The 13,581-nt window shown below is 43.0% G+C and overlaps 1 protein-coding gene across 1 annotated transcript in view; it reads left to right on the forward strand.

Moving 5' to 3' along the window:
- The first annotated feature begins 12,496 nt into the window (after positions 1-12,496).
- The window catches only part of LOC144769681 (myeloid cell surface antigen CD33-like), a 402,964-nt gene continuing 401,879 nt past the window's right edge, over positions 12,497-13,581 (forward strand). The window contains exon 1 of the mRNA XM_078653873.1: positions 12,497-12,914. Within this exon, the coding sequence (XP_078509999.1) occupies positions 12,497-12,914 (418 nt within the window). The remainder of the gene's footprint in view (positions 12,915-13,581) is intronic.

Consider the following 13,581-nt stretch of genomic DNA (forward strand, 5'->3'; position numbering starts at 1 on the left):
CGTACCACATATGCACATAAAAAGGGCTGCCTCATCCTACTCACAAAGAACTTCACACTAGCCTATTGTCACCTCAGAACCTTTGGAGCCAGAGCAGGGAACAGAAGGAAAAACCCTAGAAACAGATGTGGGGGAAGTCTAGAGGTTTCTCCCCTTCAAAGCTGACACGAGGTATACACATGTAACCCTGAGACCAACTCATCAGTACACTCCTGGACCTGTGGACACTACAGATAAGGACTGCCCTGCACCAGAGGACTCAACTGCTGGTGAAGACCTACCCTGCACTCTAAAAAGGAAGGCTGGACCTACTCCATTCACCATAGGCTACCCGAGTGACTTCAAGGGTCCGTTGTCTGAGCTACTGAACAAAAATTTCGACTCGACGCACAGCGAATTTTGACTGTGTAAGTATATTTTTGGGTGCAATCGCAAAACACTGGATCTCTTTGAAAATAGAGTTAAGCAAGATCTCACAAAGATCGGTCATGGAAAGAAACATCACAAAAATATCACACAAAAAGACACAGACACGTTAAAAAGGATCTCATCAAACGAACAAATCAAATGCATAAAAGCTGACAAAGGGGGAGCCCTAGTCGTCATGGATCAAAGTATGTATAACTTCAAAGTCATGGAACATATTACCGATATAAACACCTATATGAGATTGGACACTAACCCAACCATTGAATTCACTAAAGTACTGACATCCCTTCTAGAAAAGGCATACGACCAAGGCATTATCAATGAACGTACAAAAAAATTCTTGACCAAATCAAATGCGAAGAGCCCCACTCTTAGAATGGTGCCAAAAATACATAAAAATCTAATGGACCCTCCCATGAGACCAATAGTCTCCACATGTGGAAGCATCCACGAACCCATGGGACAACTAATAGATAAATATCTACAACCTGCAGTACAATCGATGAGGACTTATACTAGGGACACTACTGATTTCATTTCCAAACTACACAGCATTGAAATCAATCCGGAAGAGACACTAATTCTATGTACAGCAGACGTACGCTCCCTGTATACGTCCATACCCCACTCATTGGGTATTGAAGCGATTGAGAAAGTTTTGTTCAACTCCTCTATAGACAGTGGATTTCAAACATTCCTCATGGAACTTATGCTGTTTACTCTCTATCACAGTTATTTTAAATATCAAGACACCTGGTATCTACAACTTGTGGGCATGGCTATGGGCAACTCGGCAGCTCCTGTCTATGCCAACCTCTTCATGCAACAATTCGAAGAAACCCACATCTTCACAAAAAAGGAATGGACGGACAACCTGAAACTGTTAACCAGATACATTGACGATATTTTTATCGTATGGAAGAACAGTAAAGAGACACTAACAAACTTGCTAACCCAATTCAATTCGATTGATGAAAGGATCCAATTAACTTGGGAAATATCCGACATAAGTGTTAACTTTTTGGACGTTAAAGTCACAGTCAACTCTCAAGGATTCAAAACTGACCTATTCACGAAGCCCACAGACAGGAATAACATGCTTCACTTCTCGAGCATCCACGAACCTAATCTCAGAAAACATCTCCCATTTTCCCAAATGGCGCGAGCCAAAAGAATAACATCAGATCCCCACAAAGCTATGTTGAGAATTACTGAAGTAGCTCAGAAATTTCACCAAAGAGGCTATCCCCTTGAAATTATCAAAGAATCCACCAATAAGATTCTCACAATTGAAAGATCTAAACTTCTAGAACCCAAAAAGGAAAAAGTACAAGCCCGCATCGTGGCGGTTTCAAAATATTCTACTGCTAGTTCCAAGTTTAAAAGTATTATACATCAACACTGGCCACTACTTAACCTGGAACCAGATTTCAACCAGATATTTCAGGAACCCCCTTTGTTTGCATTTACAAGGGCACCGAACATTGGTGAACTAGTTCAACACAAACACATACCAACCATTAAGTATACGGGCACCAAACCATGTTTGAACTGTGGGAACTGTAATAATGTCATGAAGGGAAATGTAATTAGCCATCCCATGAGAGGCAACGCAATAAAACTACAAGTGAACGCTACATGTGACTCCAGCAACCTTATCTATGCCTTAAAATGCCCGTGTGGCAAACTCTACGTCGGGAAAACGGAGAGAAAAATCAAGACAATGCTAATTGAGCACAAATCTAATATACGGTTAAAGAACAGCAAATCTACTGTAGCCACGCATTTTCAGGAACATGCCCACAATATTTCCCAATTGAAATTTATTGTATTGGAAACCATCGTAAAAGTTGAAGGCAGAGATAACACCAAATACCTCTTGCAACGTGAGAATGTATGGATTCAACGACTATCGACCCAGAAGCCATCTGGGCTCAATGAAAGAATTGAACTCTCTTGCTACCTATGATTATGAACAATGTGACCCATGAATGGAGCGATAATGGGACACCTGTGTATCCTCATGTTGACCCCCACATTATTGTCTTTTACTGTTATGTGTTACTGTCTTTAGTTTACACCATTTTTATTTTTATTCATGCCCGTTATGATTTTAGGATGTAATTTCTGTTACAATTGCTCATGTTGGTTTACCGATTCGAAATTTGATAGTGTAACATAGGACACTTCATTAACACCGACACCTATAGGCTTTTTTCAGGTTCCATAATCACGTGACCGCAACTAACATCACATGAGCCGACCGCCTAACCGACACTAACACTCCCGCTCAGAACACCGCGGCAGCTTGAAATCGTTCCAGTGAAACCAGCACTCATTTACAGGTTAGTCCTTAGAGACCCCGGCAGCCTCATGGAGCATTAACGTTTTGAGAGCCTTCTCCCAAGAGAACTGTAGCATTACCCTTACCGTTATTTTGTAACCAACAGATCGTAAGAGTATACAGAACAGCGCCACACGCAAGCACAGTGTTGATAATTAATGACCACATCACACAGGTTGCGGGAAAATTTCTTTAAGGTGTTACTATAAAACTACACGTTTCCAAACACAACCTTTCCCCCCCTTCACCTTCAAATCCCAAACACCAGTCACACCCCACAAACCCAGCCCAACACTCATTACGATTTACGTTTTATTTTATTTCAGTATCCTTTTCCCTGATGAAGAGGCGGATATGCCTCGAAATGCATTGGATGTTTATAAAAGGACAGTGCCGATATATTAAAGATGTAGTAATTAACTGCAAAAATGCAGCAAAAATTATATAAATGAGTTACCAAAAAAGAAAAGAATGAAATATCGCTGAATAAAAGCATATTTGAAACTTCAAAACAAAGTTTGGAACCTCTTTCTTCTGGAGAGGAACTAGGGTGTGCAACACAGGATGGGACAGTGACCCACTGATCCTACTACCAGTTAGTCTGAGCTACTGAGACACAAGATGCCTCTGAGGTCCCTTGCCAACGGCTCACCTGACTGGCTGCAACTGTGCTTGCCTGAGACCTGTTGGCCTCTGCTAGAGTGAGTCCCTGGTCCCCAAGAGGCACCTCACCGGGTCCTGGGTCCTCAGTTGCCATCAGATTGCACTCCTCAGAAGACAAAGGCGAAATCATGAGGTTTTGGGCTCTTTGCAGCTGTGAATGGGCCAGTTTGTGCTGAAATGTTGTCACACGCAATGACCGGCAACACAAAGCTCTGGTGAACTCTACTCTTCACATGACAGAGACCACCTGCAATGATTGGCAATGTGAGATTTGCACTTCATTCGGGATCAACCACCCGTGACGCCCAACAGGACCATTTTGTTACAGTGATGACCATCCACAACACCCGGTCTGTGACACTCTCCTATCTTCTTGCCGCATCCTCCACAGCGAACTGAACTCTATGCGTCGGCCTTTGAGAAGCTAACTTTTTCAGCAGTATTAACCTGGACCCTGTATCCAGCCTGCACTCCATTGTGGTCAGCTTGAACTTGCGACTTTCCTCTGGTCTATCATGAGTAGATGACCAGAAGTGATGCTTTGGGCTTTTAGCCGCAATGCGTGCTGAAACCTTTGAAGTTGCATATCTCTGGTTCTACTGATTAGACTTTTGTTGTTTTGGTCTCAAATACATTTTTACATTAGGCTTTTGTTGTTTTGGTCTCAAATAATTTATTGAATTTTACTCAGTTTTTCGAAAGTGGTGTGGGGGTTTTCTGGTGTTGGCTTTTCACTTTGTTATTGTTTAAGTGTTGCATAATACTTTACACATTTCCTCTAAATTAAGCCTGCCTGGTTTTGTACCAGAGGGTTAAGAACAGGTTACTTCAGTGGCTTTTGTGGTTTACCCTGACCAGAGTTGTGGCTGTTGCTTGAAAACGGCGCACACTCCATCAACCAACAACGTTTATTCCTATGACAACAAATTGGGTTCTCTAACAAAAAGCTCAGTGAATTGAGCTCAATATCTTTTTAGTCAGAATGACTTTTTCTGGGCAGATGGTCAGAGCATGCACTATTTTTATTAATGTGAATTCAAGTTTATGTTACAGCACAGTAAACTGTTACACCACAAGCCACGCTATAACTCATTCATTCGTGCATTGCAATTGAGGACGAAATCTTACCATCTTAATTTCGTGGCTAATTTGTAAATAAGAGTCTGACTCCCACTGGATGGTTAAACAACGAAGCATATTTTTCTGTGAATGTGGCTCATTGGAGAAATTCAGAGTGTCAGGGCATGTTGTTTTACAACTCACCACTCATTTTGAAACCTCTGTTTTCAAGAGTTTGGACATTTATCACCCACCCAGTGCCTGAGTTGTTTGGATGTTTATTGAGATCACATTTGGATAATTCTATCACCATGACACTTAAGATTGAACACCGGCGAAAGTGGACAGCCCGCACACTGAACAGTCATTTTATTTTTGCCTTGTTTAAATGCTTTTTAGGAACATACACCCTGACGAAGGGCATTGATATGCCCAAAATGCATTGGGGATGATTAGCACCTTGTTTGACGATTTACCATTGATGCACACAATGTTTTCACATGAATGATGTGGACAATTCATGAAATTGAGAAATAAATATATTGAATAATACAAAGTTACATTTAAATACTGCAGTTGATTTGGAATCAGATTAGATTTTTCCAATTGGAAATTAGCAATGCCCCCGAGGGACGCTTCCCAGTGGGGCAGCTCAACAATTTGTCACTTCATTTTTGTACACCATATAAGGATGCCAGGTTCCTACATTGGTGGATCAGTGGCGGGATGTAAGGCTTTGCATTTGCTGATAGCACTCAATAAGTGACCACATGAGTAAATAAAAAAATGCTCTCTAGTTTGGTTGTACTTTTTTCAGTGGTCTAATTTTCTAAATTTCTCAAATTAACTGATAGGGCCTTGGCAAAAAGTTTCTGAAACTGAGTGGTAAAATGTAAAAGTTGTTACTGTAGTTAGGCAAATCATTTGTATTTTGATTTGTTTTCTAAATCCAAAAAGGTACCAACTTCAGTACAAATAATGGGTGATACCAACAACCAGGCTCAGGAACTCAACCTAGCCCCTTACATGGACCTGGCCTAAACCAGTCTCATGGACTTCTGTAAAAGTTATGCTATCAAAACTAGCAAACATGCTAACAATGAAAAACGTAGATTAATATTTACACAGTTTGAGAGAGATGACCCAGAGTTAGCACCTGAATCTGAATGTGAAGATCTGCACAGTAATGAAGATAATTCTGAGGAGGTGGTAAAGTCCACCCACTCAGAAACAGAGGAAGGGTCCACAAAGGATAACCTCCTTTTATAAAGGTTGGCCAGGAGATTAAACGTAGAAGCTCAACTCCTGGACACAGAAATAAAAAAAAAATTGGCCTAGGACCTATCTCTGGTGGAAGTAATTTTATAACTAAGGAGAGAGAAGATTTGTATGACTGTAAATTCCCTAGAGGGATTGTCACTAAATATGCAGATGGTGATGACAAATGGATCACTGCTTTTGAGAGAGTCTGCATAGCCAGGAAATTAGCCAAAATATCTGCGACTCCCTATCTTTTGGGAACTATTCTGAGGAAAATGCACAGAGAGACTCCTGACATTGGATGAAAAAGGTTGAGTCTCATAACCTCACGAAGGGTACCCTGATTGAGGGCTTTCGACTCACCACTGAAGAATACAGGGTGATATTTGGGGAGACTTGAAAAACCCAAAGGTCAGTCCTGGGTTGAATTTTCAGACTATTCAGTGAAAACACGAGGTGGTTGTTTAACAGGTAACAATGTTCATGGCTATGAAGGTCTATGCAATTTAATTATAAACTGGGTATCTTTTAAGTAATTGTTATTGTGAGAATTGATAACAGCATCTGGTAGAACTAGGTCCACTTTGTCCTCAACAGTTGGGGAAGAAGGCAGACTACTGGGTCAAGGCAAGGGTAACCAAGACAACCACTGAAGGGGGTGACCAAAAGAAAGAGGTCAAAATGACCCCCCCAAAGGAAAAATTGTTGACCAAAAAGATAACATCAAAAATAGTTCTTTTAAAGGCCCCGAAAAAACTGTTCAGGGGGTAGGGCCCAGAAACTCTTGAAACCCCAGAGGTGGGTACCAGGATGAAACCTGGGATCCAAATAGGCTTGGTGTCATGAATGTCATGCAAAGCAACACTGAACTGGAGACCCTAGCTGTAGAAACAAAAAGAATGCCTCTAGCACACCTGCAGAAAATGCATTGGCAAGCCTTCAGATGGGATCACAGGTGGTCCCTGACTACGTCAGAGAGCCTGCTGAGGCAACACTAGTCACATAGGGTAGAGTGGTTATAGCAATCTTGGCTGTCGGGCCCAGTAACCTGGAAAAAGACAGACAACAGTGACATATATATGGGGTTCAAGTTGAAGCTCGGCGAGATACTGGTGCCAGTGTCACTATTGTGACTGAGCAAATGGTGTACTCAGATCAGCACTTGCTTGGAGAGACTTATACAGTCCTCAATTCTGACAATCCGGTTAAGGTGCACCATTGATATTTGTGTCCTTAGAATATAGAAAGGTTACTGGCCACAAAAAGGTGGTGGCATCTTGTACAATTCCTGTTAAGTTTCTGCTTGGCAATGATTTGGGGACCTCTGCATAAAGAAAAAGGCAGAAAGGAAAACCCATGTAGCGATATTGGGAAATACTTGAATGGGTGTGTGTAAAAACAAAAGCACAGATCAGAACCCAGGGTGAAACAGAAGTGTTGGAGCCTGAAATTATGGTCCAACTTTCCAAGAGAAAAGGCAAGAAGTTTTGGTAACCAACTTCTGATCAGAGAGACCCCTAATCAATTTCCCTTCCTTCAGGGAGAAGACTTGTCAGCCCCAGAGGGAACTGAGCCCCAGGAGCTCCGGCCTTACACTGCAGAGCTTTTGGGCCCAGGAGGACCTTCTTGGTAAGATGTGTACTAGGGCCAGAGAACCTGTCCCACTCTTGAAAGACCGAAGCAAAAGTTGCTGATCAGGAAAAGGCAAGTTTCAGTGATTTTCACAAGACCTATTTGGAGGAGGGACTCCTATGCACTGAGGCCAGAGACCCCTCAATTACAGTCACTAGAAGAGTGATAGTGACTTAGATGTTTCGGGAGTTGCTCGTAACATCGGCCCAAGACATTATCCCAGCTGGGTATTTTGGCCAGACCAACAACTGGAGCAGGTTAGTTACCCACTTCTACTGGCCATGAATGTCTCAGAATATAAAGGAGACAAGATGTCAACTTCTCCCTCAGACACTGACTGGGAAAGTGATGAAGGAACATGGGAGCCCGAGGCGGCCACTGTGCATGAAATGTTGTGCTGAATTGAGTGTGAGTGGCAGATGTTTTTGCACTATGGTAATAAGGCATTTAGAGCAGCACATTTTAAACGAATGACATTTTTATCATGCTGAATGGCATTTTGTTCTCCCAGAGCGTTACATAAAATGCATCCAGGAATAGAGGATAGATGCTTGCACTGCCATCAATTGGGACAGGGTGTCTGGCTTCATGTCTTTCTTACCTGCCCGGAGTTAGCCCAGTTTTGAGAAAAAGTTTTCTCCGCCCTTAGTTAGGGCCTACAAAGAAAACTAGAAACAGAGGAGGAAAACTGCACTTTTTGGCTTAGTAAGGCAGAGGGCAAGATTTCCCAATTTCTAAAGGAGAGGAAGCATTTATAGCAAAATCCTCTCTAATGGCACATTCTTTGATTCTTCATGATTGGAGGACAACAAAATACCAGTTTATCGAAATTGGCAAAATAAAATTATTTGAACAAAAACATTTGAGGAAGCGTATGCAAAAAAGATGTGGGCTACTAAAAGATTTACAGCTGTATGGAAGCATAAGGATAAATTAGATGGACAAGTAGTCATGGTCAGTGTGTCGTGCCCTTAGTGAGTGGGGATCACAGCATCGGTGCGGCAGCAGCAATGCATTGAATATTGCAGGAATGCACCAATTCCAAACAGACGCTAGGAGTTGATGCATTGGTTTCATGATTGCAGCACTAAATTCCCCTCCAAGGGCCCAGAACTAGATGGTATGGGTTTTTGGGTGGCAAGGGAATTTTTATGGTTTAGGGTTGGTGTGGGTTTTTGGGTGGCAAGAGATTTTTTAGGGTTTAGGTTGGGTATAGGATTTTGGTTGAAAAAGGATTTTTTAGGGTTTAGGGTGGGTATGGGTTTTTGGGTGGCAAGGGAATTTTTTGGGTTTAGCGTGGGTGTGGATTTTTGGGGGGCAAGGGATTTTGTAGATTTTACAATGTGTATGGGTTCTTGGGTCACAAGGTAATTGTTAAAATTTTATGGCGGGTATGGGCATGTTTTAGGGTTAAGGGTGTGCTTGGGTTTTGTGTGGAGAGAGTCCGGTTCAACCAGTTCTCTGCGGTAGCCCGCGGAGCTTGTATCTGCACACGTTTATAGTAATCCCCTGAAGAAGGGCGGTGCCTGAAATGCCTCGGGATGTGTGAACATCACTAAAAACGTTTTCAATAATGAAGATATGCCATTGAATATCTAATTCGTTGATTGTGATTCAACCATCTTTATACCTTGGAAAAATAAATGACTTGATCTTTGGATGATTTTGTGGTTTACCTCAAGATTAACTCTTTGATTTAATGAACAAGACCTGTTGGTCTCTTCCGTAGTGCTCAGAGTTGCTTTCTCCTTGCTGAGAAGGCTTTGTATTAGTTCAATTGTAACCAGATCATATTGGGTGGTTCGTAATGAGTAATCTGTGGATAATGATTTACTGTTTCGTGGGACAAGATTAGTCCAACCGTCTAGTCTCAGGAAAGATTTGTTTGATTTAGTGCACATGTCACATTCAGGTCTATCTAAATGTAAGGAGAGGCTGCGTATGTCTTACTGGTAGCCTGGCATGGACAAGATGGTTGAGCGAGTCATTAGGGACTGTGTACATTGTATATTAGTGACAAGTCTTATTGCACACATGTGCAACCCATGATTTTGAGGAGACGTCCGTGTGGTCCTTGGCAGGATATAGCTCTTTATCTGGTTGGTCCTATACAGGTTAAAGAGTCACAAGTGTTTTTTTGTTAGTAGTCATTGACATGTATTCTAGATGGCCTGAAGTTTTCTTCTTATCTGGGGTGGATTCTGGTAGAATTACTCAATGATTGAATGAGTTGTTTGTGAGATCAAAAAGGACTAGCCTATTTGTGAATTACCATAGACTCAAGACTGTAAGACAAGGTAGAAACCCTTTGTTTGTTCATGAAGCCCTCACCCACCAACCTGGTTGGTGGCATGCTACACCATCGGGCCCACCCAGTGACACCGAGTGTGTCCCGGGTGTGCTTCGACGCATGAATACAGCGGAGCAGGTATGTTTCTGAGTGTTCAGTGTAGTGATGTGAAGGTGAAAATTTAAAAGCTATACAGGGTTCCCAGTACCCGAGGGTAAATTATATTTTAATAACTGGGTCACTGTTAGTATTAAAAAGGCTGTTGGATGTTATAGGAGTGTTAATTAGAGTCTCCTACATCCAGGTGTGGGCTACATGTTTCAGCCAGGCCTTTATGATTAAAACTGGCTTTCCTCAGAACCAAAGTGTATAGGTGCAAATTACTTGATTTTAAGTGATTGTGTGATTTTGAAAAATGTGTAGCACTCGCTAAGGTGCTTTACATGTGTGTGGGAGATTCCCTCTTAGAGCATTACTGGACATACAACAAGTATGACCAAACACACATACAGGGGAGAGTCTGAGTATGGTAACATATTCACAAAGCAGTTTGATTGCCGATATCTATTGTGCTGTGTAGACGATTTACTGTAAAAATACATTTCTTTTAACAAGAGCACAGGCCAGAAAGACTTGGGATTATAAAAGTGTCAAGTGAAATTGTATTTTGAACGTTACCCTGTGTTAACTAGTTCCACAAACCAAGCTTTTTACAGATGACCGGGAGGCATAGCTGACCCAGGTGGGGGGACGTCTATCCCCCCTGTGGGTGGCGGACAAAGGGCACGACTGCAGCAGGGAGTTGGAGCGCGCCAAGGAAAGGGTCAGTAAATGACATGGGGAGTGTTGGTTCAAAGGGCCCAATCAGGAAAGAGGGGTGTGGACACAAGCACAGCCCAAAAGGGCGACTGGGACAATCTGTCCACAGTTTTGTCGCCCGAGGAAGTTGATTCCACCCACACGAGATATTGCACACGTCGCAGCTGCAGTGAGAAGAGGGGGTGAAGAGTCACAAGGTTTAACAATACATATCTTCACATAAGCACGTAAAAGGGCAATTGCCTGAACAAGGTCCTTGGGATGCCTTAACGGCAGGGATTCTTGAGACAAGTGCAGTTGACTGAAGAAGGTCCTTGGGATGCCTTCCGACAGAGACTCTTGAGACATGTGCCTGGATAAGATCCAGGGGATGCCTCATGGCACGGATACTTGGGGGCATACAAAAAGGTAAAATGCTCACTGCTGGTCGGACAGAGGACTTGCAGCCCAGGCATGGCCACGGGGCCATGAATTCCAAACAGTCAGTAACAAGTTGAAGCCTCGAAGCAATGCCCCGCAGTACCAAGTGACAGAAGTAGAGCTATCACAGCAGTTGAAAGGGTTTTTTGACAAACTTAAAGAGACAAAAGTGACACAATTGATGGATGGAATGCAAGTAGTAAGTCGGGATACCACTCATCAAAAAATCCTGGTCGCAAAAGTGACATGTCTGGTCGCAAAAGGCTGGTCGCAATTTTGACAGCTTTTGACATGTCTGGTCTTAAACTTCTGGTCTCAATTTTGACAGTTTAAGACCAGGACTGTTTAAGACCAGGGTTTGATCTGGCCTTAAACAGTCCTGGTCTTAAACTTCTGGCCTTAAACTGCTGGCCTCAAACAAGTGACAGGTGGCCCGAGTGTTGACAAGGGCTGGCAGGTGCCCCGGAAGGGGCGTATGAGTCACAGGGGGCGGGTTGTTTTTTGGAGGCAGAGGCGTGGCAAAGCAGCCCTATGGCCATGTGTCCCTGTTGTGGTGTAGAGGTATACGCCTCTTTTAGGGGTGGTGATTTCTTTGAATACATATAAGCCTTTGTCAGAAGCCTGGTGTAGCAAGCAGCCGCTGGACAACGTGAAGGGTCACCATAGCAGAAAGGAAGAGCTACAAACCATTTGAGAGAAAACATTGGTTTGGTGGCTCACAGATCCCCGTCAGTAGCTTTTACAGAACCAGACCTGCTGTAATGGAACATAATGCTCAACCAGGAGAACCTTATGGCTGTGGGTTTGTTAAGCAATGGCCGAGCCTGGTGCCCCCGATTAAGCGTGACAGCAGCTCTAGCGAGTGTTCGAGTGACGGTTTGGCGTCTGAGCAAAGCATGCTCTTGGAGTTGGAGGATGAGGAAGAATCCATAGTTCCTCCTAATACACCCGTCTATGAAACCATGGATGTTCACATGACGAGTCCTCAGGAAGTAGGTGTGCAACAGCCTGGTACAAGCGTGGAAGATGAGGGCTCACCAATGGATATTACCGACTCTCAAGATGTCAGAGTAGCCGACACGGGGTTTGAAAATGTGGAGGTGAGTTAAAATGTTAGGAGCAACTATTTTGCATAAGGATGTATTTTATTTCTTCAACTACCAAACGTTAATCTTACTTTTGGCCCCTCTAGAGAGCACCAGCTCCTAACACACCCATCTATGAAACCCCGGATGTTCACATGACGAGTCCTCAGGAAGTAGTTGTGCAACAGCCTGGTACAAGCGTGGAAGATGAAGGGTCCCCAATGGATATTACCGACTCTCAAGATTTCAGAGGCGCTGCAGAGGATGGTGAAAATGTGGTGGTAAGTAAATAAAAAATGTTAGGAGTATACCCTTTACATGAACGTTTGTTGTCTTTCTAACGCTAACGGGTTGTCAATATTTATCTTTTGAACCTAGGATGAAACACCAAAAAGAACTGATGCCCAGGGGCAGACTGCAAAAGGTCGCAGCTTGAATCTGTCTTGTATATGCTGTGCAAACCAGACGGGGAGCTCCACAAATCTGGGGACACCTATGTCTAAGGAGTGTGAAGAGTGTTCTAAAAACGACGACTCTGAAAAACCAACGCCAGGGTTCACCAGAGTTGGGTTCACCACTGATGACATATCAAGTGTTAAAGGTTTCGCAGCTGTGGTTGTATACACATGTGTCAAAAGGGACTATTACAGCCTGTGTTTCGGCCATCGTATTAACGACCCTGAACAGGGGGCGCACAAGTGTCTATCCGGATCATACAGAGACCGTGTAATCCGGTACATATGTAGTATGCAAGACCCGTACAAGATGCATAAGCTGCTAAGGGTGGTGCACGGCCTGAGCGTTGAAAATAGTTTTGTCCATCCGAACATGCTGAAGATCATGATAGCGACAGTCAAGGAGATACGCTATGCCAACGACCCCTACGCAAAACTAAGAAGCATGCCAGGCACAGGTGTGTGCTGTGACAAAAAGATGGCACAGAGACTTGTAGAAAGGCGCATGTGTAATCTGTATCTAAAAAACAGAAAAGTGGTATCCTTGGCACCACAAAGGCTGTTTTATAATAGATAAGGCCTGATGTATTGTGACCTTATAGCGTGCATTTAAAGTAATGTAGTAGAATGTTACACCCTCAAGACACCTTTATGTAAGCCGTACTTGCTATGTAATAATGTAAAATGTCTGTGATATGGTAATACTCATTCTTTTTTAATAAAATGTTCTTACACAAAACAAGCGTCTTTCATTTCCTGTACTGTAATGCCCGCTAACATGTCGGAGGGCCTGTTAAGAAAACTTTATTATGATACAAGAGGGGTTGGCAGCTTTGGAAGCGGCGCAGCTCTATATAGAAGGGCTGTGGCTGAAAAGGAGTCTGTAAGCAGAGAAGCTGTGAAGACATGGTTATCAGGAGAGGAGGCATATTCACTACATAAACCTGCCAGAAGACGTTTTAAGAGGCGACCCACAATCGTTAATGCGTGTATAGATTATCAGTGGCAAGCGGACATAATCAGCCTTCAAGATATAGCAAAACATAACGACGGTGTGTGTTATATATTAACAGTCATAGATGTGTTGTCCAAGTACGCGTATGCAGAGGCGCTGCGTGATAAAAG

This window comes from Lissotriton helveticus, chromosome 7 (genome assembly GCF_964261635.1).
Source record: "Lissotriton helveticus chromosome 7, aLisHel1.1, whole genome shotgun sequence".
In the NCBI taxonomy this organism is placed as follows: domain Eukaryota; kingdom Metazoa; phylum Chordata; class Amphibia; order Caudata; family Salamandridae; genus Lissotriton; species Lissotriton helveticus.